This window comes from Molossus molossus, unplaced genomic scaffold (assembly GCF_014108415.1).
Source record: "Molossus molossus isolate mMolMol1 unplaced genomic scaffold, mMolMol1.p scaffold_m16_p_3, whole genome shotgun sequence".
NCBI classification, from domain to species: Eukaryota; Metazoa; Chordata; class Mammalia; order Chiroptera; family Molossidae; genus Molossus; species Molossus molossus.
The window spans coordinates 103,199,451-103,224,455 of NW_023425366.1; the positions used below are offsets into that span (position 1 = coordinate 103,199,451).

Sequence of the window (25,005 nt, forward strand, 5' to 3'; positions counted from 1 at the left end):
GCACAGCCTAACACAGGCCCAGATCTTGCCTTCCCCACCAGCTCTTCTTCAGAGTGGTACCCGAGGGGGCAAGACATACGGAACAATAACCACATGTGTCTGCCGCGCGCTTACCGTGTGCTAGGGACGGTTCTAGCCAGTTAGTCTTCACAGCTCTGGGAGGTACATTGTGCTTTAAGTCTACAGATGATAAAACAGTGGCAGAAGTGGTCAAATATTACTATTTCATTGTAATAGTAATTCCAAGCCTCTTTGCAATGTGTGCTAGAGCAAGTAAGTGCCTTCGGCTCCATCGAGCCCAGAGCGACTTCCGGGGCCCCAGCTGCACTGAGTCGTCCCGGGTCCTGGAAGCAGACAGAAGAACCAAGCTCGTGCAGACTGTTGAAACACACGCGGGGTTTTCCATGCACAGGGCCCCTGCCCACCAGTCAGCATGGCCTGGCCTCCCATGCTGACCACTCGGATTAGCACCCCAAGGAAAGCACTAGAAGGAAAGCTGGGAGAGCTCGTGTTTCCCCACGGACCAGATCAGCAGTGTGCGGCTCTCTCCAGCTCAGCAGTGAGAGGGAGAGCGGTGAAACGTTACCCATGGAGGATAGAAGCGAAGGGTTGTGCTGTGTTATTCATACCACCCTTTCATCTTCTCTCTAAGTTTGAGATTCCTCAAAATAAAAACTTGGGAAGCATTTGAAAAGAGAGCATCAAGAACGTAATCCTGAGGATGGGAGTCAACAACAAATACACAGGGAAGTGGCCCGAAGCCAGGAGTCTTCTGGCCTCTCAGACGGGAATTGCCCAGAGAAGAAGAAAGGTGGAATGTGGGACATATGGTGCTTCTTAGGGGGACGCTCAGCCTGCCCGAGAGGCTCATTGAAAACTAAATCTCATCCCTGGATCGATCCCACAGCCCTTCATGTGACCCAAACTTTCCATTACCAAATTCTGAGGGTTTAAGTCCTGATACTGCGAGCTCAGATCTGGACTCTGTCTTGTCAGTTAAAGATCTATCCCACCGAGGCCACGTGTGTCTGCGCAATAAGTTCTCTTCAAGCCAAACTTTCATGTTAAAAAAAAATCCTAAGAGGAAATACATGTGGTCCTCTTCCCCTGCAAGCCCCTTTCAGGCCATTTATTGTTTTATTTGATTGTTGAGAAGTCAGAAATGACTAAATTGGTTCCCAATGTGGCCTGCACATGGCCTTGGCTAGGAAGGGTCTGAGGAAGACAAACCCCAGCTTTGAATTCGGCAGTGTTCCGATTCGGGAGGGGGTTCAGGGGAGGGCGTGTGTATTTTTTCCTGTTCTTTCTGAAGTCCTTCCCCTGTGGATTTCAGATTACAGAGTGCATGATGACACATTTACCCTTTTGCTTTTGCTTTTAAAACACAAAGCTGACAAATGTGTTTAATGGGCCCGTGGCACCAAGTGACGAGCACAAAGCTTGAGAGGCTCCCGTGTGCTCCGGGTGAGGACGTTAATCACACCCACCGGCTGGAAGGGTTCAGCGCGAACCATAGTATACCTCTGCCGTGTCAGTGATTTATCAGGAAAGTCGGGGTGGGGGGCGAAGAGGTGAGTCAAGCAACACAGTATGCCCTACTTAGAACTAAGATGGAAAGAGGAAATGTTACTTTCTAACACAATGACTATTCTCTCTGTGTAATCCAAATACTAGGTCATTTAGCATCATATGATCTCATGTATGGAAAGAGTGAGAGAGAGTATCCGTCCCAGTTTGCAGGCATTTGAATAAGAAGCAAAGGTACAATGACTTGCCCAAAACCACACTAACTGGGACTGGGTCTGTTCTGAAACCCAGGTCCCCCAACTTTGCTAATCTGGTCCAGTACTCCCTCAGCAACTGTCCTTCCCTGTCGTGGACTGTGATAGCCTGCTGCCAGTGGGGGTCAGGGCAGGTCTCTGATCCTCGTGTAGGCCAGTTATTTGCACTCCCTTTCCTGGCCTAATGGTATCCCTTTAACCCAGCGCTCACTTCACAAATGCATGTTGTGGGCTGTAAGTGAGCACCGGTAAGGAGGAAAATCCATCACCGCTACTGCAAATGGGAAAACAAGGCAGAGCACACAGCCCAGTAGAATGTTGTTTGTAGCTCGATCTTTGTATAAGAAGGACAGCATCGTAAATTAAAATAAAAGCGACCAGCCAACAACTGTATTTTCCAAGAAAACTCACTGCTAGGAAGATAGATGGCATTCTTAACCAGCAGCACAACGGACAGTCTTGTTACCTATAGGCGAGTGGCTATTTGAAAGCCTGGCTACAATTTTCCTGTTTTATTAACACTTGTAATTAAATCCGTCAACTCCCTCTAAGATTCTGTATAAATACCAGATGCTCCCTACGTTTTTTGTTTTTTTTTCCTCCTGGAGAATATGAAAAGTTGTAACCTAGCGGTAGAGGAACTTCAAAGGAGGCACGAACCTGGGTGAAAGTGAGCCCCTGACGGTCCACACTCACTTCCCTGTGACTTTCTCCGCGGCCACACACGGCCCACATGGGCCCCTTTCCCGTTTCTTGCCGTGCTGGTGGATAAGTTAACACCAGGTGCTGATGGCTCTGAGTGGGGCGCGGTGGACAGGGAGGGTCCGGCAGGCCTGGCGGGGGGGTGTGGGAACCGGAGGAGAAGGCCATGCCTCTGGCTCCCTGCGTGGCTGCAGCCTGCCTTCCGTGTGCTGTTGGTGCGGCGCCCACCAGCTGCCACTCAGTTCATGCAGTTGTCATATGGGGATTGGAGGAGGAAGTTTGGGACCACTCTGGGCAAATGCACCCTCTCTCCTGGGGAGAGAAAGTCTTTTTCTAGCATGTGTTCTCCTCAGGTGAATCACATACATAGTATCTTTTTTTTTTTTTTTTTTTTGCTCTTCCCTATACAAAGAAATGGAACTTTTCGTCCCAGAGGTGATGGTACTTCAGCAGTAGGCAAAGCTGCCCCCTCCCCCACCTTTGGTTCTCGAGAATTAAATGTAGATGCTTAGAGCTGTCATTATCTAAAAAGAAAGCTGAGTGTTAAGTGAATCATGAAAGAGAATAACATACCTGCTGGTGTTTAAATTTCAGCGTGTGGAGTGTGGGTTTCTTGGCATTTGTAATACAGAAACGGGAAAGGGTTCCCTACTTCCCCCACCTACTCAGTCCTGGCAGGTTCGCCGTGTGTGTGTGTGTGTGTGTGTGTGTGTGTGTGTGTGAATTTACTTTAAAATATTTAATACTCCTAAAAGTACGAGCAGAGCATTCATATCGCAGGGGCCACCCCCAAGTCCCCTTACTTATAAACTGCATGGCGTTGGATGTTGCCCCACACAGGGGATCCATTCCCAGAGGTGTTGGGTCAGCCCCTGCGGCGCTCGTGAGCGCCTGAGTCTGTGGAAGGGAGCGAGGCTTGAGAGCGTGGAGCCGTGGCCCACGCTGCCGCAGCTACTTCCCGTTTCCATTTGAAACCAAACTCACAGAAGAGCTGTCACAGGGCAGCTGTGCACTTGGTGGAAATGAGAATTCCAGATTTTATGCTAATTCGGTTTTAGGTTCCTTTGAACCTGCAGTTTCACGCGGCTGTGCTTAAAACAGCAATCTGTTTCAGATAAAAGAAGGGATTACGAACGACGTTTTTAGTTTTGCAAACACTCAGCCTCCAAAAGGGAAGGGGGAGATCAGATGTATTCTTTCATTAACGTTGTCATGTTAAGTGTGTTCTTCTAAGTTATCAAATAGAAACTTCTTCTTTTGGCAAAGATTTTTCTTCTTTCAGGATTTTGTTGTTGTTGCTGCCGCTGTACTTGTCTCTGTTTCAGTGCTGTTCTTTCTTTAACCTCACGGTCCTCGTCATTACCTTGGGGCGGCAAGAAAGCAGAAGGTGACGTTCATGGGTGTGTCTCGCCCTGGCATGTGCTCACCTTCTTTCTTCTTCTGAATGTTGGGGATAAGTGACATGGATGTTGCCTGTTGCTTTGTAACAAGCTGCACATTTAATAGCGTAACACACGACCATTATTTATTTGCTCACAATTCTGCAGTTTGGTCAGGGCTTTGCAGAGACCATTTCTCTGTGTCCCTTCTAGCATCAGCTAAGGGGAGCTCGCTGGGGCTGAAGGAGCCACACCCAGGACTCTTATTCACATGGCTGGCAAGTTGTCATTGGCTGTTAGCCAGGAACCGAGCTAGGGCTTAGGTCTCGAGGCCTCGATTATCCTCCAGGTGGGCCTGCTTGGGCTTCCTCGCAGCATGGTGGCCAGGTCCCAAGAGGAACGAAGCAGAAGCTTCCAGGTCTTCTTAACACCCAAGCTCTGAAGCTCCAGAACATCCCTTCCTCCATGTCCTACTGGTTGAACCAGTTACACAGTTACAGGTCCATCCCGGATTCCAGGGTGGAGGACATAGCTCCAGTTCTCACGGAGAACTACTGGAGGCTGTATTGAGAGAGTAGCTACCACAATGGTTGGTGTGGTATTTTAATCACTATTACATTTTCAGGAGATTTTATATATACTCTGTTGCTAGCCACATGACAGTGGGTTTCTACATTCGATGAAATTCTAAACTGGTAGTTTGTGGAAAGGGCTTTACAGTTTATTTTTTGAGATCGTGTCTTCATTCTCTTCTGTGTCGTTGGCAGACATGTGGTCATGTATTTGTTACCTCGCTGATCAACCACTGTTTATTGATCATCTGTTATATGTAAGACCTAGGAGTACTGTACTAGATGTTAAGGGGATGATGATGTTAGGGGTTGGGGACATGTGAGGGCACAGTCCTGGCCCCCTGCATCTTTGCTCCCCAAAGTGGTGTCTTGTTCCCACTGAGGAATCGGATGCCCCTAAAGGAATGACAGTGTCCAGAAGTGAGCCAAGAGGCAGGTAATACACATGAGACATTTTTTTGGATATATTTGCCTAAGGAAGTCTTCAAGATAAGCTGTGTTTGGAGCAGAAGACGAAATTGCTGGTTTAATTGATTTGCAGCGGAGGTCTGTAAAAAGAGATTATACAGGCCCACAGAGGAGGCAGCAGGGCTTTGTGTGCATGCAGGCCTGGCCTCAGCCTGTGGAGTAGCCGTGTGTGATCAGAGCAGTTGGCGTGTGCACGCAAGCCTGGCCTCAGCCTGTGGAGTAGCCGTGTGTGATCAGAGCAGTTGGCATGTGCACGCAGGCCTGCGCTCAGCCTGTGGATGTGATCAGAGCAGTTGGCGTGTGCACGCAGGCCTGGCCTCAGCCTGTGGAGTAGCCCTGTGTGATCAGAGCAGTTGGCGTGTGCATGCAGGCCTGCGCTCAGCCTGTGGAGTAGCCCTGTGTGATCAGAGCAGTTGGCGTGTGCACGCTGGCCTGGCCTCAGCCTGTGGAGTAGCCCTGTGTGATCAGAGCAGTTGGCGTGTGCACGCTGGCCTGGCCTCAGCCTGTGGAGTAGCCCTGTGTGATCAGAGCAGTTGGCGTGTGCACGCAGGCCTGGCCTCAGCCTGTGGAGTAGCCGTGTGTGATCAGAGCAGTTGGCGTGTGCACGCAGGCCTGGCCTCAGCCTGTGGAGTAGCCCTGTGTGATCAGAGCAGTTGGCGTGTGCACGCTGGCCTGCCCTCAACCTGAGGAGTAGCCCTGTGTGATCAGAGCAGTTGGCGTGTGCACGCAGGCCTGGCCTCAACCTGTGGAGTAGCCGTGTGTGATCAGAGCAGTTGGCGTGTGCACGCAGGCCTGGCCTCAACCTGTGGAGTAGCCGTGTGTGATCAGAGCAGTTGGCGTGTGCACGCAGGCCTGGCCTCAACCTGTGGAGTAGCCGTGTGTGATCAGAGCAGTTGGCGTGTGCACGCAGGCCTGGCCTCAGCCTGTGGAGTAGCCCTGTGTGATCAGAGCAGTTGGCGTGTGCACGCAGGCCTGCGCTCAGCCTGTGGAGTAGCCGTGTGTGATCAGAGCAGTTGGCGCATGCACAGAAGGTCACCGTCTGCAAAGTATGCTCGTTACTCTCATTTAGTTCACAAAGCCACAAAGCCACAGAGATGGAAGCCATTGTGATGGCCATGTTAGAGATTTCCATGTCTTTCTGGGAGTGTAGAAGGGACAGGGAGAAAAAACTAAGACCAGTAAGCACAAGGGTGAAAACTCAGAAACACTGGTCAGTAGAAGGCTTTCAGGAAGGCTAAACCAAGGGAATTCTTGGACATCCTCACTGCCCACCTCATACCCTGGCAACTGTATGACTCACCAAAACAGTAGAAGCAAATGATTCATTCTTGCCCGACAGGAATTTCTGCAAATAAATATTTGGACCATCTGGATACTCCATAATGAGGCTAAAATGAAAGCCTTATTAGGTCCATGTGTATTAGTATAGATGGAGGGATAGAATTTCCAGGACCCTAAGTAATATCCATATTTATAGGTAACATGTGTCCAGGAAAAGAGAGCAAACCCTTTGAGGGCAAGTGGTGGGAAGGACGTGCTGACCTGCAGTTGGCCACCACTGGTCACGTTACTTTTGCACATGACTTACTGTGGATGTCTGTGACCTTCCACACTAAGAAAACCCATGACGGCAAACTACTCACATGTCCTGGTAGTATTTGCACCACTTGAAGGCAGTGTTACCGTGACCCTTTGGATCTTGAAACTTCTCTAGATTTTAGCTACCAGAATTCATTTTGACTTGGACTTAGGTCTAGACCTGACATATTTCAGCCATGAGTGGCTGGTGGAATTCCAGGTTTGCCGAGGGAAACGGGGACTCGCCTAACGGTATGGATGGTAGAACAGGGTCCGGTGGAGAAGGTGGTGGCGACCTCGGAACCGGGGTGTCATCCTCACTCCCCACTTGCCTTGTCTGAAATGTGGAGGAGGAGAGCAGGGTTGAGTCAAGGCCAGATGACATCCTAATTGTAAACATTTTTGAAAAATTGTGTTTCTCTAGGCATGCGCCGCAGCACAGTCAGGAGAGGCGGCATCTGAGAACCAGTAAAAGACATCACGGTGTATAATTTGTGGCCTCTGCTCTTTTTCTAGTTCCCTAGTTTGTTCGTTGGTTTCTCCCTCCCTTCCACTTCAAGACCCTGAGATGGAGATTAAAAATCGTGTTTTGAGCCTGACCCAGACCTAGAAGAGCAGCTCTCCCTGGGACTAACTGAAGCTAGAAAGGACAGCCCTCCAATCAGAGGCAGACAGACGCTTTCCCTCAGTTCAGAACACAACTGCCGTTCGAACAATGTAGCAGGTGTGACTTGTTTGATGGTGGACATGGATCCCGCCCACCTAAGACGGTCTCTCCGTTTTCACGTGAATCATTCACTCAGCCATCCGCCGAGACCATCTAGCGTGGCTTCAGGGGCGCCTTTGCCTCCCCTGAGCTGTTGACCATTTTGGGGAGCCCCCTCGGTCCAAAATGGCTAAAATGCCTCCTAGGTAGAAACTGAAAATGTGGTCAGTTCCCCAGTGGCCCTTTTCCCACGGCAGCCTTGACTCACCTGGCCCTTAGCGCACCTGTGGACATGCAGACAGTTGCACCCCTGTCGGTGGCTCTGGGACCGCCTTCCTTGTTGGGCGCCCCTTTCCCAAGGCCATGCTTGTGCCTGGGAGCTGGGCGCTCCAGCTCTTACCTGCACCCGGCTGGGACAGCCCCGTTTCCGAGGGAGCCCCTGCATCAGCACTGTCTGCCCCGCTCAGTCCTCCTTCAGCCTGGCAGCCGTCCGGCCAGCCGAGGGGAGCAAGGCTGCCTTGGTCACACCACCACGAAGGACCTTTTCTACTTTCCCCTTCACCAGGAGGGGCCACTATTGGTCAGTCTTCCCCAAACGAAGAACACCTGCTCCTAGGTGGCTGGTGGCTGATGAAGACCAGGTGCTGCTCCGAGTGCTTTTCATATCTTAACACTGAATGCTCACAGCAGGTGCCGTGACAACAGTAGGCGCTGTTATTGCCCTGTTGCATGGATGAGGAAACTGAGGCACGGGGACGTGAAGCAGTCTTTGCAACGTTACGAAGCTTAATAAGTGGGAGAGGCTGAGCCAGGGGTTGAACCCAGCTGCCTCCCAGGTGCCCCAGGGAAACGCCGGTGCCAGTGTGAAGGCCTCCGACTGAGTCATCCTGGTGTGAGGAGCCCAGGGGCAAGTTGCATCAGGATGCCTTTTCCTTTTCAGGTCTGCAGCGACACTGTGAGAGCTGTCTGACAGTGCTAGGTCCATTTTGCAGATGAGGACTATGAGGCTTAGGAAGTTAAGTAACTCAAGATGAACCAGCTATCTTGACTGGATTCAAAGATGCGTCCCTCTAACTTCCTAACCACTAGGCTGGGGACCACAAATTGTAATATCCAGTAAGCCTGCTTAAGAATCAGATTCTGGGATAATTTACGTAAAGACAGTTAAAGGAAATGCCTCACCAAGAGCATCTTCTTTTCGATTGAATGCTTCCCTTTCCTCCGTTTATCATCTCCAGTGTCTTATTTACACATTTTGTTCTGCCCGTCCTTGTAGCTGGTGCAGACATTTGTACACGTTATGCATTTTAATGACCTCGGGCCCCTCACCCCACCCCCATTTTCATGTGGAATGAGTGAGAGGACCCAGATTTCGGAGATTTCAGCAGGGTGACTGCCTGTCCTCAAGCAGGATGGACTTGATATGAAGTGCAGGTCTCTAGACCCCTCATTACAAGCCTCATCAGTATGAAATAGGATAGAAGACGGAGCACCCCGGTGAATACCAGGAGGACATGGCCTCAGAGTCCCGACCTTACGTACTTACCTGGGAAAAGGAAGGTGCCACTGGGCGACGTGAGCAGGGATGGAATGTATTTTTATATCTCATGGCCGTTCTTCATGAGGATGTCAGATTCTGAATATTAATATCTTAATGTAGATTTGGAGGTTAAGTAAGAGATATTTTATGAGTTTTTTTAATATACTTTTTCCCTTATGTAGTTTATAGTACACTGTGAAGTTTGAAAGTAAAATTCTTTTTTCTTGACTTCTACACTTGGAAAATATTTATTTCGCCCTGCGTCTCAATAGCATGCATCATAAACTACCCCAGTTCGGTTTATTTACTTCCCTCCCGTTGCAGCCCCGTGATCAATTGTAGCAACACAGGCGTATAATGGCGGAGACTCTGCTTTGCCACAGCGAGAACGTGAACTATTGCAGTCCGCTTTCAGGGCCATAAGTAATGAACCCTCCGTTCAAAACCCTCCTTATTCAGAAGGGTTGGAGGCACAGAGCTGAGGGGCTGGGGGCACCCGAGGTCTGCTCGCATGTAACACTCCCACAGGAGAAATCCCTGGGACCCTGGAAGGGCTTTAACTCCTGGGCTGGACAGCAGGGAAGGTACAAGTCAGGAATGAGCAGAGGTGGGGCCAGACAGCCCTGGCGGCAGGGAGATTTCCTGCTCGCTGGGGGGAGCAACCTGTTGACTTCAGTTCTCTGCGCCAGGTGAGTAGGGAGCATGTCGGTCCAACTGCAGGTCATTGGCCCTGAGTCTCCCCTCATTTTATCAGTTACCCAGACACTTAGGTGCCCCAGCCTCCCTGGCAGGCTGGGAAAATCTCAGCCATCTGTTCATCCTAGCTCGCCATGCACCTACTGAAGTCGGCCCACCAGTGTTGGGCTGGGTACACGACATGTGAACACTTTTCCCGATGGGAATCAGATCCCCAAGCACCTGGGTTCATGGAGAAGGCGCGTCTCGGGGAATAGGCTGTCATTATATCCTCAGTAGATGTCAAGTGCTGGACTCGGTCTCCAGGCACCTGTCTCCGTTCCTCATACTGCTGCCACGGCCGTTGTGTGAATCAAGACACGGTCTTTGTGTAGGTGGACTTAAAATCAAATTGAGGTGGTGGGGATCCCACACAGAGAAAAGGGACAAAAAACAAAACATGTATCAGTAAGACATCATTTTTTTTCCTTTATTGATTTTGGAGAGAGGAAGGGAGAGGGAGAGATAGAAACATCGATGAGAGAGAACATCGATTGGCCGCCTCCTGCATGCCCCCAACTGGGGATCTGGCCCACAACCTGGGCATGTGCCCTGACTGGGAATCGAAACGATGGCCTCTTGGTGCACGGGTCGACGCTCTACCACTGAGTCACACCGGTGGGACAGAAACCATTTTTAATTATAGCAAATCTGTAGGCCTTTTAAAACTGGAATTACAAGTTAACATGCGCACATGACATAATCGGGATGCGTGCTCTTTTATGTTTAAGAAATCGAAGCCCTTGCTGCTAGGGGGCTGAGGACATCTTAAAGCATGGTGAACTCTCATAACATTTTGCTTCACTCAAGGCTAGACTAGATAATTGATCAAGAAGATCCACATTACCCCCCCCCCTTCCCCCAGCCTTATCCCATGACCCAGGCTAAGTGATATCCAGGTTCTGACCCGATCTGGAGGGATTGTTTGCCGTAAGGCCTGTGTGAAGGGGGTCTTTCCAGTACAGACGGTGCAAACCACTGTCACCACTTTGGGGGGCTGGTGTCATTTTGTTGCTCTTGTGGTTATTTTTGTTGTCACTGTGGGGGGTTGGCGTTACTGCTACCGTACCAGAATGTCCTTTATTTTGTTGTTCTCCACAGCAACCAAAACAAGAGTGTCCATTTTCATCACAGGAGCCAACAATATATCCCACGTACTGTGTGCCAGGTGTCTTCACCCTGAGTCCCCCTCATTTTATCAGTTACCCAGATGCTGTCAGGTGCCCAGCCTCCCTGGCAGGTTGCGAAAATCTCAGCCATCTACTGGTCCTCTCGTCATGCACCCACAGGCTGACGTCAGCCCTGTGGGCTGCGGGTCCTCTTGCCACCTCATTTCCGGATGAGGAGCATGAGGTATGGACAGGGACGAGATTTTCCCAAGGTCTCCTGGCTCAGAAGTGACAGGGCCGTGATGTCAGCCAGATGCTGGCTCTTAACCTCTGCCCAGAGAACAGGTAGAAATTAATTTGTATTTTCAAAATCAGAGGAGCTTTAAAATTTGAGAAGATCAAGCGTCCTAGAGACACAGAAATAACCCAGGTGGGGTGATGGCTTCCCCAGGGCCGTCGGAGAGAGAACCCATGTGCCGCCGCACCCTGTTCCCGGTCTTTCCATGTGAGACAATTTAAAATATAAAAGCTGGAGGAAATTCTTGTGAAGACTTCCCCTCCTTTAAAACACTCCACACATGTTCTGTTAGGGAGTGCCTGAGGCCCGTTGCATTGACATTGAATTTTGCTCTATAAACTGCTCAAAGAAGACCCGCATTTGTAAGAAATATTTTACCAGAAAGTGTTTAGTCTCAGTCTGGTCATTTATGATACAAACTGAACCAGTCTCACATTTTAAGCTTTAAAACTCTGCATTTTATATGGGTTTGGAAGAACTTCCATTAGTTAGTAACCTAGTTTATCTTTATCTTTAAATATATTTAGATAGATTTTGAGATTTGAGGAAGATGACTCCATGCTTTTCTGTTTTTTTTATCCTTACCCGAGGACATTTTTCCATATTTTGTTCAGATAGAGTGGGAGGGGGAGAGAGAAAGAGAGAAACATGGACGCGAAAGGGACACATTAAGTGGCTGCCACCCGCACAACCCAACCAGGGCCGGGGACAAACTGCAACCGAGGTACGTGCCCTTAGCGGGAACCGAACCCGGGTCTCTCTGGACCGCAGGCCGACGCTCTAACCGCTGAGCCAAACCGGCCAGGGCTCCATGTTTTAATTTAGCATGTTTGTTCTGTCTTTGAGCTAGTTAATCATGAGGTTGGCCGAGGTCTTTGGTCATATATCAGACATTGTGTTTGTTTCTGAAAAAGCTGAGCTAATACTGAAAAGACCCCCTAATCCATATTCTTGCAATCTGCTGCTTAGGATCCACACTTTGTAAGACTTGCTCTCCTTAAAGCTGGTTCAGAAACGGAAGGTGACATTAAGCCATTGGTGCTGGTTATGTCAAACCTCCTGAAGTTGTAGACATTTGTCTGTGTAATCTTGAGATTCAAATTCCAATAAAGAGAAGCTAAGTTTCCCAAGGTAAAATAATAATAAATCTTCTTCATTCTTGAAAGTCAGATCTCAGATTAGGATGTCCAGCCACCCAGTGTGTGTATTATCTTTTTTTTTTTTTTTTTTCGGTCTTCCTTCTCTATACTTCTGGTGCTGCCCCTGTACCTGTCCCCTTCCAGCTTTAACATCGATTTGATTCCCTCCCTTCCAGAAGGGAGGGGGAACAGAGCAACTTGGAAACCAATCAGAATGGACTCATTCACATGTCTGTGGAGAGGTTGAGAAATGAAGCAGAGTGACCATGGTGTGACAGGAAGCAGGCCAGGCACAGGCAGGGGGGCAGGGAGACGCAGCAGAAGCGCATTCAGCCGTTCTCTAGAGGCTTGGCTATTGGCGTTTCTGCCTTCCTCCTGATTGCAGATAATCAAAACATAGGGACACATGCAGATCTATCCCAGGCTTTCATCTGTGGTCTAACCCTGATAATCAGAGATGACAATCTAATGCAAGGCATGCTAAGTGTCAGAAATGCTGCCTGAGAAAAGCTCTTCAGAGGGCTAAGTGGTTGCTTTCTTTGGGCCTCTTAGGTTGCCCATCCTTTGTGCATCTCACTTTACCCTGAGGGGTCCTGGCAGGAGCTCTGGCAATTTCTTCCCTGTAATATTGATTTTATTAGAGCAACAAGACAAGAAAACCATCCCATTTTGATTGCTCTAAAAGAAACAACATTTTAATGTATTTTCTTGAAAATTTAATGTTTGCCTTTGAGCTATCTGGGTATTGCAGAAACAGCTTCAGAATGAATGCCCCCTAGCTGGAGGGCCTCAGCTGTTTTTTGTGACATCTTATAAACAATAGGAAAATCCAACTCCAAACTTACACCTTCTGAGGCACCTTTTCTTCTGACTTCTCTAGGGGTAGAGAAAAATCTCTCTCTACTACCTATCTTTTTTTTTAAAGTTGCTTTTAGGAACACCATGAGGGCTACCAGTTGGGGAGGGTATGAGGCTAGAGAGAGAGAGACCTGCTTATTTCCCAAAATAATTGCATTTGGAGGTTCAAGAAAAAGAATTGTGCCATACAGCAAGCACCTCTTTTTTCTCCTTGATACTTTTTTCAAGAGTGCCATGAAATCAAACAGTGAGGGATGTGCAACTCCCAAGAGGTGAGGAATGGGCCTTACTGCCGTAAGCCAGTCTCCATGCCCCCGTGTGCGGTGTGTGTCTCTCCACAGCAGGTTTCTTTCCTCTCATCTCAGCTGCCCTCCAGGTAATGGCACTGGAAGGGAAACGAGGAACTGCAAGCTGCTCTCCCACCCTTCTCTGGTGTGCCCACTCTACCCGAGAACCCTTCCAGTTGCAATCTAGGGCTTGTTGTCCACTTTCCCATGTGCTAGAAAAATCACAGCAACTTTTGTTTGCAGAGGATCTCGCCATGTATCGCCTAGTACCTTTTCAGGGCCTTTGTAGTTGGATAGTAAGGAGGCCAGAAGCCTGCAGAGGGGGCTACTGGGCTGGACAGAGGGGGCTGGGTATGCCCTGGGCAGGAGTGGGATTTCAGGGGAAATCCAACAAAGTTTGTAGTCATTGAGCGCCCTCTCCCCCCTTCCAGGCCCTACACTAAAGAACACAATGATGATAAATGTCAGGAAGACAGTAATTGCTGCCCATGTAGTGAGGCTGTGGCTTTGCTTTATTCCTTTCCCTACATCTGGTGGATGCCAGGGGAACCAATCAGCTCCACTTTGTTAGTGGATTTGAAGAATGGGGGGTGGGGTTTTGTAAATGGCCAGTTCATGCACTCAATTATCCTTAAGACCTAACAAACTGCATTCAGTCTTTGATCATGATGGGGATGAGGTCAGATTAAGACCTTTTTGTTCTAGTACTAGACTCTGACACCCCCTCCCCCCCATTTTCAACAATGTACTTATTGGGGGGGGGGGGTGAGCACCTACTACGTGCCAGGCGTTTCCTATACCTTACTTTCTTGCCTAGAGAGCGTGCTCCGTGCAGATGCGGCTGGCCTAGTTGCATTTCAACCCCAAGCTACCGGCCTAGTGGCCTTTCCCTGCCTCGGCGCAATACTGGAAGCCACAACTGCGGGGAGGGCTGGGGCGTTGCAGTTCCCGCCGCGCCCGTATGCCAGGAAGGCGGCCTGGGGACCTAGGGCCCGAGCCCCGGGGGGAGCGACAGCTGTCGATGTCGCGCTCACGGACTGCGCCCCCGCCGGGCGGACCCGGCGCCGGGTGGAGAGGAGGGGCGATGAGGGGCGGGGCGCGCGGGGCGGGACGGAGGAGGGGCGGCGGCACCGGCGGCTCGGTCTCCGCGCACCGAGGAAGTCCCGCTCCGAGAGCTGAGAGCGTCTGGAGGAGGCGCGCTCGGCGCAGTCGGGGAGCGAAGTCCGGAGCCAAGGGCCCGGGTGCCGCCGCCGCCCCCTCCTGACACCCGTCCAGCCAGCGAGCCCGCGGCGCCGGTGACGGCCGCTGATGGAGTTCACTTGAGCTCTGAGCCGGCGGGAGAGGCAGGCGCCCGCGAGCGGAGCGCGGGCCGGAGCCCAGCCAGCCCCGGCCGCTCCTCCTCCGCCCGCCAGCTCCGGCCAGGAGGCGCCGTCGTCCCCGCGCAGCCCGCTTGGCGCCCCGGCCGCTGCAGCGCCCCCGCGCCGCGCGCCGGTGAGATCGGCCAAAAATAAAGACTCCCGGAGCGTCCCCCTCCAGCGCGGCGGCGGCGGCGGCGGGACCCGGACCAGGCGGCCTGTGGCGCTGCTGGAGAGGCGGGCCCGGCAGTCGGGGAGCCTGAGGCTGCCGCCAGGGAGAAGCCACCGCGGTGCGCCCTCCTCCTCCTCCTCCCTCTCCCTCCTCCCTCCCTCCGCACATGGTCTCCTTTGTCCTGTCGCCGCCGCCGCCGCCTCGCTCTTAGCTCCGCGCGCCGCGGCCGCGGCTCGGGCCGCTCCTCGTCGCCTCACCCGCCCGCCGGCCCGCCCGGGACGTTGCTCGGGTCCCCGCAGTGCCCCGCCGGCCCCGCGCGCCGCAGGAGCGGCCCGAAGGCAGCGGAGAGCGCGGGCCGGGTGCGCTCCCTCCGCCGCCCGCCGCCCGCCGCCCGCCTGGCTCGGCCGCGCTCGGATGTGTGTGCGGCGCCGGCTCCCGGCCGCCCGAAGCCGTCGCTCCCTACGGATCTGGTTCCTGCCTCCGCTTCAGACTTTAGCTAGGACAGCAGGAGAGAGACTTGCGAACCGAGCCCGGTCGGAGTGGGGCGTTTTCTCTTCGTGCGTTTGGCTGGTTTTCCCCTGATCTTTGACGATCCCCCATCGCGAACCCTGCTAAGGAACCCAACCATGAACTTGGGGCTGACAGGACCGCTTAACCCTTTGCGACCAGGTAATGCAGCCCTGGGGGCGCAGCCCCCTCCGCCGCCCGCGGCGGGCAGGGAGGCGGCCAGGTCGGGGGTCTTTTGTTGCGGCGGCGGAGCCTGCGGACTGGGGTGGCAGGGGCGGGCTCCTGGCGGCCGGCGCGCCGAGCCCCGCCGTCCCCCTCCCTCCTGCTCTCCCTCCGCGGCCCGGGCCCGCCTTTGTACTTTCCTCCTGGGCCGGCGGGCTCAGCCCACGAGCGGCGGCGCGGGCGGCAGGAGCTTCGCTGTCCAGCCCGGAGGCGGGAGACGCCCCAGCGCCTCCCCCGCCCAAGGGGCTCCGCCTGACCCGGGGCCCGGCCGGGGCCTGCGCCGCTGGGGCCGGAGACCTTGGCGCTGGGCTCCCTGCGCGGTCCCGGGCCAAGGTCGGGATCCCGGCCTGCACGCGGTGCCAAGGGGAAGCGAAAGGAGACCTGGGTTCAGGGTCGGCGGCAGCTGGGGAAAAAACTCGCGCTTAAGTTTCGTGGAGGTTTCTCTCTTCTTGTTGAAAAGTCCCCCTTCCTGCGGGTTCGGAGGGCTGCCCGCCGGGTTTTGGCCAAAGGAAATGAAGGTGGACCCCCAAGCGGAGCGGCTGCGTCCCACCTCCTGCACTGAAGGCTTTTATTCGTTTCCCTCATTCTCCGTGTTCCTCCCTCCCGTCTGCCTGACTTATTTAACTTTTCTCTAAACAACTGCGGCGTCTAGGAAATTTTTAGTATTAAAATACAAACCTGCGTCTCCCGCTTTTAAAAGAGCCTTTTTTAAAAAACAAAAGAAATCAATTTTTAGATGTAGCCACTTCAAGCCTCAACCTCCAAAATTGAGTGAGGGAGATGAAACGAAATGGCGAGCAAAATCTAAATACAGGTCTTTAGCTTGTAAAGGTATCCCCGCGTTAAAAAGAAAGAAAAAGCTCCGCCCGTGTGCTAACTCTAGGCTCCCTCACCATGTTTCCATTATCTTTCCTGATTAAGAAAAATAAAAATAAGAATCAGCCAGGAAAATGGTCCAGGTAATATAAGGAATTGAAGACTTTTTTTCTAAAAACCGTGAAAACGAAAACGTCCCAAAGATTAAAACCCAAGTAGCCAAATAATTTGAACAAATGCTTGAAAATCTTAAGTAGAATTTGGAAAGTTTATGGAAGGAAAGCAAAGAATTTTCTTGTAGTTTCCACTTAAAGCTTTGGCTAAGAAGCTCTTTCTGAACCACCTGAATGGGAGAGAGAAGGGATCCAGAATAATTTTACAATCAGCCAAAGCCCCATTGCAATGATTTCCTTTTGGGTTTTTTATCTATGGCGGCCTTGTTGAGACTCCCTCTTCCCCACAGTTGCAAGAGGCATCATTTCAGGCTTTGTAACATATATCCGAAAATTAAAGGGCTCAAGATGCTTTTATTAGAAGGTGTAGTCCTAAACCTCTCTGACTATTCTGTCAGACTTATTTCCATCATAACTTACTGGTTGGCATCATAATCATCACATCTAAGTTTACTTCAGACATAGGATCCCTTAACCACCTACTTGAGAACACAGCCTGTAGCCCAGTGGAGCTGACAAAGGTGGCAGCCCAAGGGAGGGTGTGAAGAGCAACCAAAGGGCCTGGTCACTGTCACCTTCTGTCCTATTCCATCACTCTCTCTCTCTCTCTCTCTCTCTCTCTCTCTCTCACACACACACACACACACACACACACAAACACGCAAACACACAAACAAAAATTCGATCAGGAATCATTTACTTTCCTTACCCATGCTTTTTTCATTTGGGGTGCAGCAATTTGTTTTTATATTTCTTTGAGCTCGTTAGACTCATTGTAATAAGTAATTCCTCAGTCTGGTAAAATGATTTAATTAACAGACTTATTTTCTTTTAAAAATACCAGCTGAAGTTTATTTTGTAAGCCATGAATTTAACATAGCCATTTCGGTTAGAATCAAGAGATACTTTTTCATCAAAGACTGGTGAAATACTCTTATCTCGAAGTTTTTACCTGGGAAGCTCACATTCATAGAAATGTCACTTAAGGTTACAATTTAACAACACTTCCCATAATTTTTGCTTTTATAGTTCAATTTTATTGATCTAGTTAATGCATATCTAATTTACTCCTCCATGCAACAGTTTTTTTGCAGTTTATTTTTATTCAAAAGGTACTGTAATATACAATTCTGTTTAAGATGTCAGAAAGGCCTTTGGTGTAATTTTTATTACTCCTGCAAAATATGAGGAAAATCTGTCTAGGATTTATTTAAAACTGTTTAGGTGTGTATGCAGTTCACTTTTTTGCACATGTAATCTTTTTTTCTTAATCTGTTAATCTTCTGAACTAATTTGAAGATTAGAATGAAAATAAAGAGAAAAGTAGTCAAAATAAAAATATTTTATGTCTTCCTGGGTCACTTGCTTTGAGAACTAGAACATGGTTCCAAGATGCATGTACACAGGAATACTCATCTTCATCAAAAGAACATGGACAAATTAAATTGAATATCTTCTTTGTTTCAAAAAGCCAGCCCCAACATCAGAATATGCTGTACTTTAGATTCCCCCTTCCTCTATTTTCTACATTTTTTTCTTTTTTATTCAGCATTCTGTTCTTTGCTTTGTCAAACATACATCTCTATAAAGTGTGAAAGATAAGTGATTTCTTACAAGGACTGAGTAACCAAAACAGCATAAATGTAACGTAGCCATTGTAATTTTAAATGTAGATGCTTCTTCAAATTATATAGTGAGGGTGCTTAATCTTTAATTTTTTAATTTTTCAAGCCCTAGAAATATTCTGTGCTTCCAAAACATTATAATATTTTCCTTCAAACCGACTTCATGTTTATTTTCCAGAACATTAGTGTATAATTTAAACTGGCTTTTCTCTTGCTGTTTAAGCAGGCTTATTTCACTTTCCTGAAGCCAGTGTAATAGTTAGCAGACATGATCTCTAGAAAACGGAAAGGGAATTTATGCTGATGGCATGTATAGTGTTGGGTTTTGGGGCAGGTCAGCTTGCTTTGGTTTCAATACCAAGGTCATCCTGGTTACTATAAGGGATCTTGGGGTCATCAGATAAATATTTAAAAATTAATTTCTGGGAGCACTAGTCAACACTTTTTAGTGAGGAAAAGCTTAACATCAAATAATAGGCATTTCTGGTTTGTGAAAGAAAATTGAAAAATAGGCCTGTATACAAATATGAAAAAAGTACCACTTCCAAAATAATGATGTGTCAACGAAATTGCAAAATCATTATGTGAATGAGCTGAATTGCTTTGTGTATCATCTCATAGAAATATGTTTTGCACAGATAATATGTCTAATAAGGACACGTTTTTGAAATCAGATTTTTTTCCCCCCAGCAAATAGCTGCACTGCAGGTCTCTCTCATGCAGTCAACTAGCACCACCTTCTGGATGACTGGAGGAAATTGCTTCTTTCCCTGCTAGGCTTTTCTAAAATGCAGTGCATTGATTTAAAATAATAGTAATGACTGTGATGACCAGGTTAATCACAATAATAACACTTTTCTCCTCCCTTCTTGTTTTTCAGGCATCAGATGCCAGCTCTGAAAAACTCTTCAATACTGTTATTGTAAACAAAGGTAAGACGACCAATTCCGAGCAACGGCTTACATATTTTTATATTTGTGTCATTGTCATTGCCTAGAAAGAAAGAATGAAAACAATGGTCTGTGTTTTCACTCTGAAACTACTGTTGATATTTTGTGGTTTTTGCTTGAGACAGATTGTGTTCTTCTGTAATACATGAAACTCTATTTTTTAAAATACATCGAATCCTTATTTAATTAATTTGACTAAGGAATCAGTACTATATATATATATATGGCTTTAATTTAATGTAGGAAGCGGTAATGGAGAAGAATAGTTCTCAGAATGACTTAACTTTATTGTTACTTATCAACTACCCAGCAGTTGGAGAACTATAAATAGCCGATTTGTACTGCAGGCTCCAATAACCAGTGGATGTTTAGTATTCACAGTATTAAGGTCATAAACCAAGCCTTCCTCTGCTGTGGGCTTTCTATAAACTTAATAAATGGACAAGAGGGCAAAATTTAAATATGTGCTATCCCATTAATTTCTTCCAAACCGCAGTGTAGAGTTAGAGAGGCTAATGATATAGCAGTACATTAAGGCAAAACTTACCTTAAATCACTGCCAATAGGTTTCTGGGCAGTTTTCTTTTGTAGCAGTATTGTTGGAAATAATGAAATTGAAGGACGTGCCTAATCACGGGCTTTGCGAAGGTGTATGATTTGAAAGGTCTAAAGTATATTTATACTAGAACTGGATATAGGTGCTTGCACAATAATTGCTCGATGAAGGTGTGTTTCCTGTGGAAATCCTGTTCTGTGTTGCCTGGAAGCCTTCGTAGCGGTTGCGCAGAGTTGGGCCTTCCTAGCGTGGAATTTGGAACCCCTTCAGCATCCCACGGTTGCCCGGGCTAACATTTTTTTGCTAGCTGATTAGTAAGACACATTTTCAAGTGCAGTTACTTTGAGCTCCCAGATTATTTTAGAATTGGAACCAACGGCAGTTTTAAATAGTACATTATGTTTAGAGTTCCCTTGAGGTGTGTATGCCTATGTGATTGCTGTTACTCCCAGAATTATTGTCATATTGAATTTTATCTTTTTTATTGCATAATGCAATATTCCAATTTTATATTTCATCATATTTTTTGATGGACTGAAAGTTTGTATAAATTTGTTAACCATAACGCTAAAAGCGCAATAAAAGAAGATCCGTGCAATTGACAGCCTACAGTGCTCATATGTAAAAACGCATAATTGTTTATTGCTCATTTTGATGAGGGAGAGTATTCCTAGACAGTGGTGTATTCGTATGAAAGGGGAGGTGGGAGGAGGAGGAGGCTGAGATAGGCCAGGTCACCCAAAGGAGGTCTTCTGTGTTTCGGTGACAACCCGGCAGCCCCTCCCAGGACCTCCAGCACCACGTGACTGTGTCTTTCTTTGGCCAGTTTGCTCTAACGCTTGGAATGTGTTTCCCTCTCTGGGATCAGCCCCAGAATGAGAGTTGGCTCTGGGACCTGCATTCAGGCCCTGCTGCCCTCACCAGGCTGAAAGGCTCTCTTCAGGGCAGATGAAGAGTGATTGATGGAGGAGTGCCCCTCTGCCTCTTCCCTCCTGCTTCTGCCCCCTGCTGTCCCTTTTCCAATCAAACGTTTCCCACATTCTTATTTGTGTTTACTTACAGAGTGTGATTTGTGGCATCTATTTGGTTGTGAATAGTCACCCCCTGACAGGGTGCCTTTCTTCTGAGCTGCTTTTCTGGGGGTGATTTAGTTGCCTTGAAAGGATTAAGGTTTCTTTGTGTACACTAAAATCAACATAGGCTTTTTCTGAGCTTTGCTTGGGAAACCGTACACAAATAAGCATTTTAGTTGATGGCAGATTATTCCTTTGCCCCTTATTTCCATCAAAATGGTCTTTCTTTTCTCCTCCTGAGTTTCCCCTTAATGCCTTATGCTAATTCCTGTTGGTAACATGAATGACAAGAGAGGGAATCAATGCAAATCCAGGTGCTGCAGACTAGGCTGACTGGTGTCCAGCACCCGCCCTCCTCCCTTTGAGAGAAGGAGATTAAGGGGAGCAGAAAGGGTGGGGGGAGATGGGGACAGTTTTGTTAAGGGGATTAGTATTCAAACTGCTAAACATCAGGAAAACAACTTCAAAAAGAGCTTCATTGTGTAGTGATAATGTCAACAATGGCTTCAAGACAGGTGCAGAATCTCGCTATGTGCTTTCAGTCTTTGGTCTGTTTTTACTCTGGGTAGTGGCAGTGTTTGCTGGATGGATGGTTGACAAGGCCTTCAAGGAATTGTCAGCTTCATGCACATCAAGTCAAGTCCTGCAAAGCAGCCTGCCTGCGTACAAGTCAGGTTTCCTGTCTCTGTCCAGTATTCTTAGCCAAAAGCAATAAAAGGCATTGTAAGAAAAGGGCAAATTTACACCAGGTAACAAACACTACTGGGGAAATCCTCAAAGCCTCCAGCGTGCAGGGAAGCTGACACGTGTAGTTCTCCACCTCCAGATGTTTACAGCTGCATATCACCTCTCCAGCTCAGGAGTTCCACAGGGCTCTGGCCTTAGAGAAGCCTGGCTTTAAACTGGTGCTGAGAGTATGCTGCTGAGCCCAGTGGCAGCAGATTTGGGCCATAAAATTTCACTGTGGGAGGGCAGTGTTAATCTTACAAACTGATTGGGGAGGGGGTGCAGCTTTGATGTTGGGTTGTTGGGGATGAAGCTCCAGGCTGAAGCAGCAGGGGCCAAGCTCAAGTCCCATCAATCTGTTTGTGAGTTTGAATAAATCACTTAGCCTCTTTAGATCAGAATTTTCAACCACAGCAAAAGCTCCCAGTCCTGGGCCTGACATCTCTGGTGGGGCTGTTTTATAACATGTACTTGGGAAACAGGGAGGGGCTGGAGGAGGGTAGGTAGGATGACTGTTTTAGTCACTTCTGCCCATTGATACTATGTTGACATTCTCTGTGTTATAAAGCTCACTCAACTTACTAGAGAACTAGTAAGGATTTTGTGTTTAGGTGTTTCAAAGCGTTGCTTTCTTCTGATGCCTTTTATTTCCCATTTTACAACAAATTAATCAAGCAGTCAAGCAGTGCGTGCTTGCGCGTACCCAGGACATTTCATGGAGAACTGAGCATGTCAAAAGGAAGGTGAGCCTGCAGATTGCAGGGCCGAGGGGCGTAGACATAAAAACAAAAACCAACAACAACAAAACCAGTTTAACTTTAATCAAGGTCAATGCTGCCTGATTTAATCTTTGTGTTTAAGTGTTTACAGGATGTTCATGTGAATTTTATGAATCCTTCTGTCTTTGTGAGTCAACCATCTGCCAAAGAAAACATTAATTCTCCCAGTGAGACAGAGACACACAGACTTACTTCTTGCCCATGTTTATAGGAGCAACAGGACTTGTACTCAGAATTCTGGAGTAGTTAGGTTTCACAGGCACTCCTGTCAGCTCAGTATGGCCAGCCAGGACGTATTACCCTGTCTCACCCACCGTAGGGCCTACTTCTTGGAGGTGTTGCCACTTTGATATATAGCCAGAAAATGAGTACTTTGTCGCCTGTGACCATCCTGCCAAGATAGTTAATCTCTTTGAAACTCTGAAATTGCTTCAGGGCAGAGCTCCTTGAGGAGGAAAGGAGAGAAGGGCAGCCCTCCCTGGGAGGAAGGAGAGCAGAGCCCTCTATCTGCCAGCCCAGGTGTGGGTTCCTGGTCCAGGTTAGGGGAAGGGGAAAGGCCCCTTCTTGCCCCACAGCCCTCTTGTCCAGGGTCTAGCCTGCAGGTAGGGCGAGTTATAGACGAGAGGTGGCCAAGAGGTGTGTTTCACACCCGGATGTTCTCACCCCTTCTTTTTCCCCCACCTTTGCCCATTGTAGCCTTGGGCCCTCGCGAGTGAGCCCTTAGAGAGTGGAGCTAGCTGAGTGGGCATCTCTAAGTGCTGAGGTAGGAATGACCCAGGTAGGGAGGAAGCCCTGGGTCTGTGCTCCCCTCTGTTGGGAGCACCCAGTGTCTACTGAAGTGTGAACAGCAGAGGGGCGCTACCTACCCTCCTGGGCCAGCCACAGGGAATCTGGTGAACACTCACCATGAATATTGGGATCACCTTGAGCTCTCTCTGACCAGGGCTACTTTCCCTTTTCCAGGCCCTACCATGCCTACTGGTAGGTATACCTGGCCTCTTCTTGGGGTCATTTTGTACTGAGGGTTTCCGTGGACACAGATGTGGTCAGAGCCTTTAGGTTAGTGGGGCTGTAGGTATTTTTGACAGTATGGTTTTAGCAGCAGCATAGGAAGAAAACCTGGCTAAAAAATGGCTCAAGATTTGAGGAGATCAGGTAAGAGACATAATACTAGAGATATACCTGCTTGGTGTGTTGAGGTTCAGTAACTGGATACCTAATACATTCTTTAGTGGAGATGATCTCACCTCAGTTATTAGGTGTAGACATGAAGGGGGAACTCCTAGGTTTGGTCACTAAAAAGCTGAGTTATATTACCACCAAGACCACCATCGACTTAAGAAGTTGTTGAGTACAGAGTAGCTTTCTGTTAAATTTTTTAATTGAGAGCTTTAAATCCAATTATGATGAACATACAGAGACCATTTTACAATCCTTGTAGTGTCTTGGGTTCTGTTGATGGGGGTCATTCCGAATGTACGGAAGAGCCAGTTTCAGCCTCTGTAAATCTGTTGTGCTTTTGTAACATCTTAAATCCTAGACAAGGGGAAGTTGGACTATCTTGCATTCTTTCATTTCCACCTCCCCCCCTTTGTTTTTGTACTTTTCAGAGCATTTTGGGGGGTCTTTGGGAGATAGAGACGTCTGATGTGTGGAGAATTAAACACTGTTGAAGGGTAATTGGTGCTTGATGGGAGACAAAGCAGCGATGAGGAATGAGTTCCTCCTCCTGCCGCACTCAGGGCGCAATCAGCTCCTTTTGTTATGGAAATTGACCTTCCTATAGAAACCAGGCTCTTACATACAGAATGTGTTCTATAGAATGACTCCTTGAGAATTCTTGGAAACAGATGCCTTTTACTGTTAGTGTGAAGCCACCAGTCAGGGTCTAAAAATATTCCATGTTGTGAGAGAGTGTTCCCTTTGTATGTATTTTTTTTTTTTATCAGATGCTACTTGGTCTTTCCCTGACTTTATGGGTGAGTGTGGTGGGGAAATCCTGGGTCCATCACTGGAGTTTAGTGAAGAGGGTGAGAGATTCTCCGAACATGCAAACTGATCTTGATGGTGTCTTTTGAGTACAACTTTTTGGTGACAGCACTTCCCCAGGTAGAGCTTGGCCAGATCAGCGGGAACAGATTTCAGCATGTGGGATTCCCTCCTCGCACATGAGCAACACGGTTCTGTTTACTTCCGAGTCCAGTAACAAACTCTCCGCTTCCTTTGTGGAATGATCGGTGCTGTTTCTCCGAAAGACTTTTCTCCACGCTCAGCAATGTTCCTGAAAAAGCTGCAATGTGGACCAGCCCCTCTTTTCATTCTATTCATATTCAGTGTTTTGTTTGGTTAAACAAAATAACTTAGTAGTTGGTTTTCTCCAAAAGTAATACACACTCATGGGAGGCAGTTGTAATAAAAACAAAACAAAACAAAAATCCTCACATTGGTCCTGGAGAGTCTTTAATGGGACCTGTTAAATGACAAAGGGCCTCCTCACTGGTAGCACTTTCAACCCGGGTGTGGAGGAAGCCTGTGGATGTCCCGTGGCCTCTGGATTCTTTCTAGTTTCTGACAACTGCAGAAAAATGTTGTTTTCTCTGAAAATGTATGTTTATTTAACTAGGTTTCTTTTTGCTTCACAATCTGGATTCCATTCAGTCAGTTACCACTCCAATTAACTAACAATTATTTAACATTAACAGTAATTACAGACGCCAGTTAAGCGCCTACAGATGTCAACTGTTAGCTTTGTACCTAATCACTCAATGAAATGGAGAAAGTTCAACAAACATCAATTAGCCAAGCAATTAGTATGAGTTAGGAAAGAGCATGTTATCATGTGTGAGCTGATTCAATTTATTTTATTTTGGCAGTAAAACACACACAGGCGAGCGGCAAT

At 48.2% G+C, this 25,005-nt stretch overlaps 1 protein-coding gene across 3 annotated transcripts in view; it reads left to right on the forward strand.

Annotated features, from left to right (window-relative positions):
* The window catches only part of AUTS2 (activator of transcription and developmental regulator AUTS2), a 1,152,295-nt gene that overhangs the window by 1,048,701 nt on the left and 78,589 nt on the right, over positions 1-25,005 (forward strand). For 2 of the 3 annotated variants that reach the window (XM_036280264.1, XM_036280265.1), the window contains exon 6: positions 18,903-18,954. In XM_036280264.1, coding sequence (XP_036136157.1) covers positions 18,903-18,954 — 52 coding nt within the window. Of the gene's footprint in view, positions 1-18,795; positions 18,955-25,005 lie in introns of those variants that run through there. The other variant, XM_036280266.1, reaches the window with a different exon arrangement.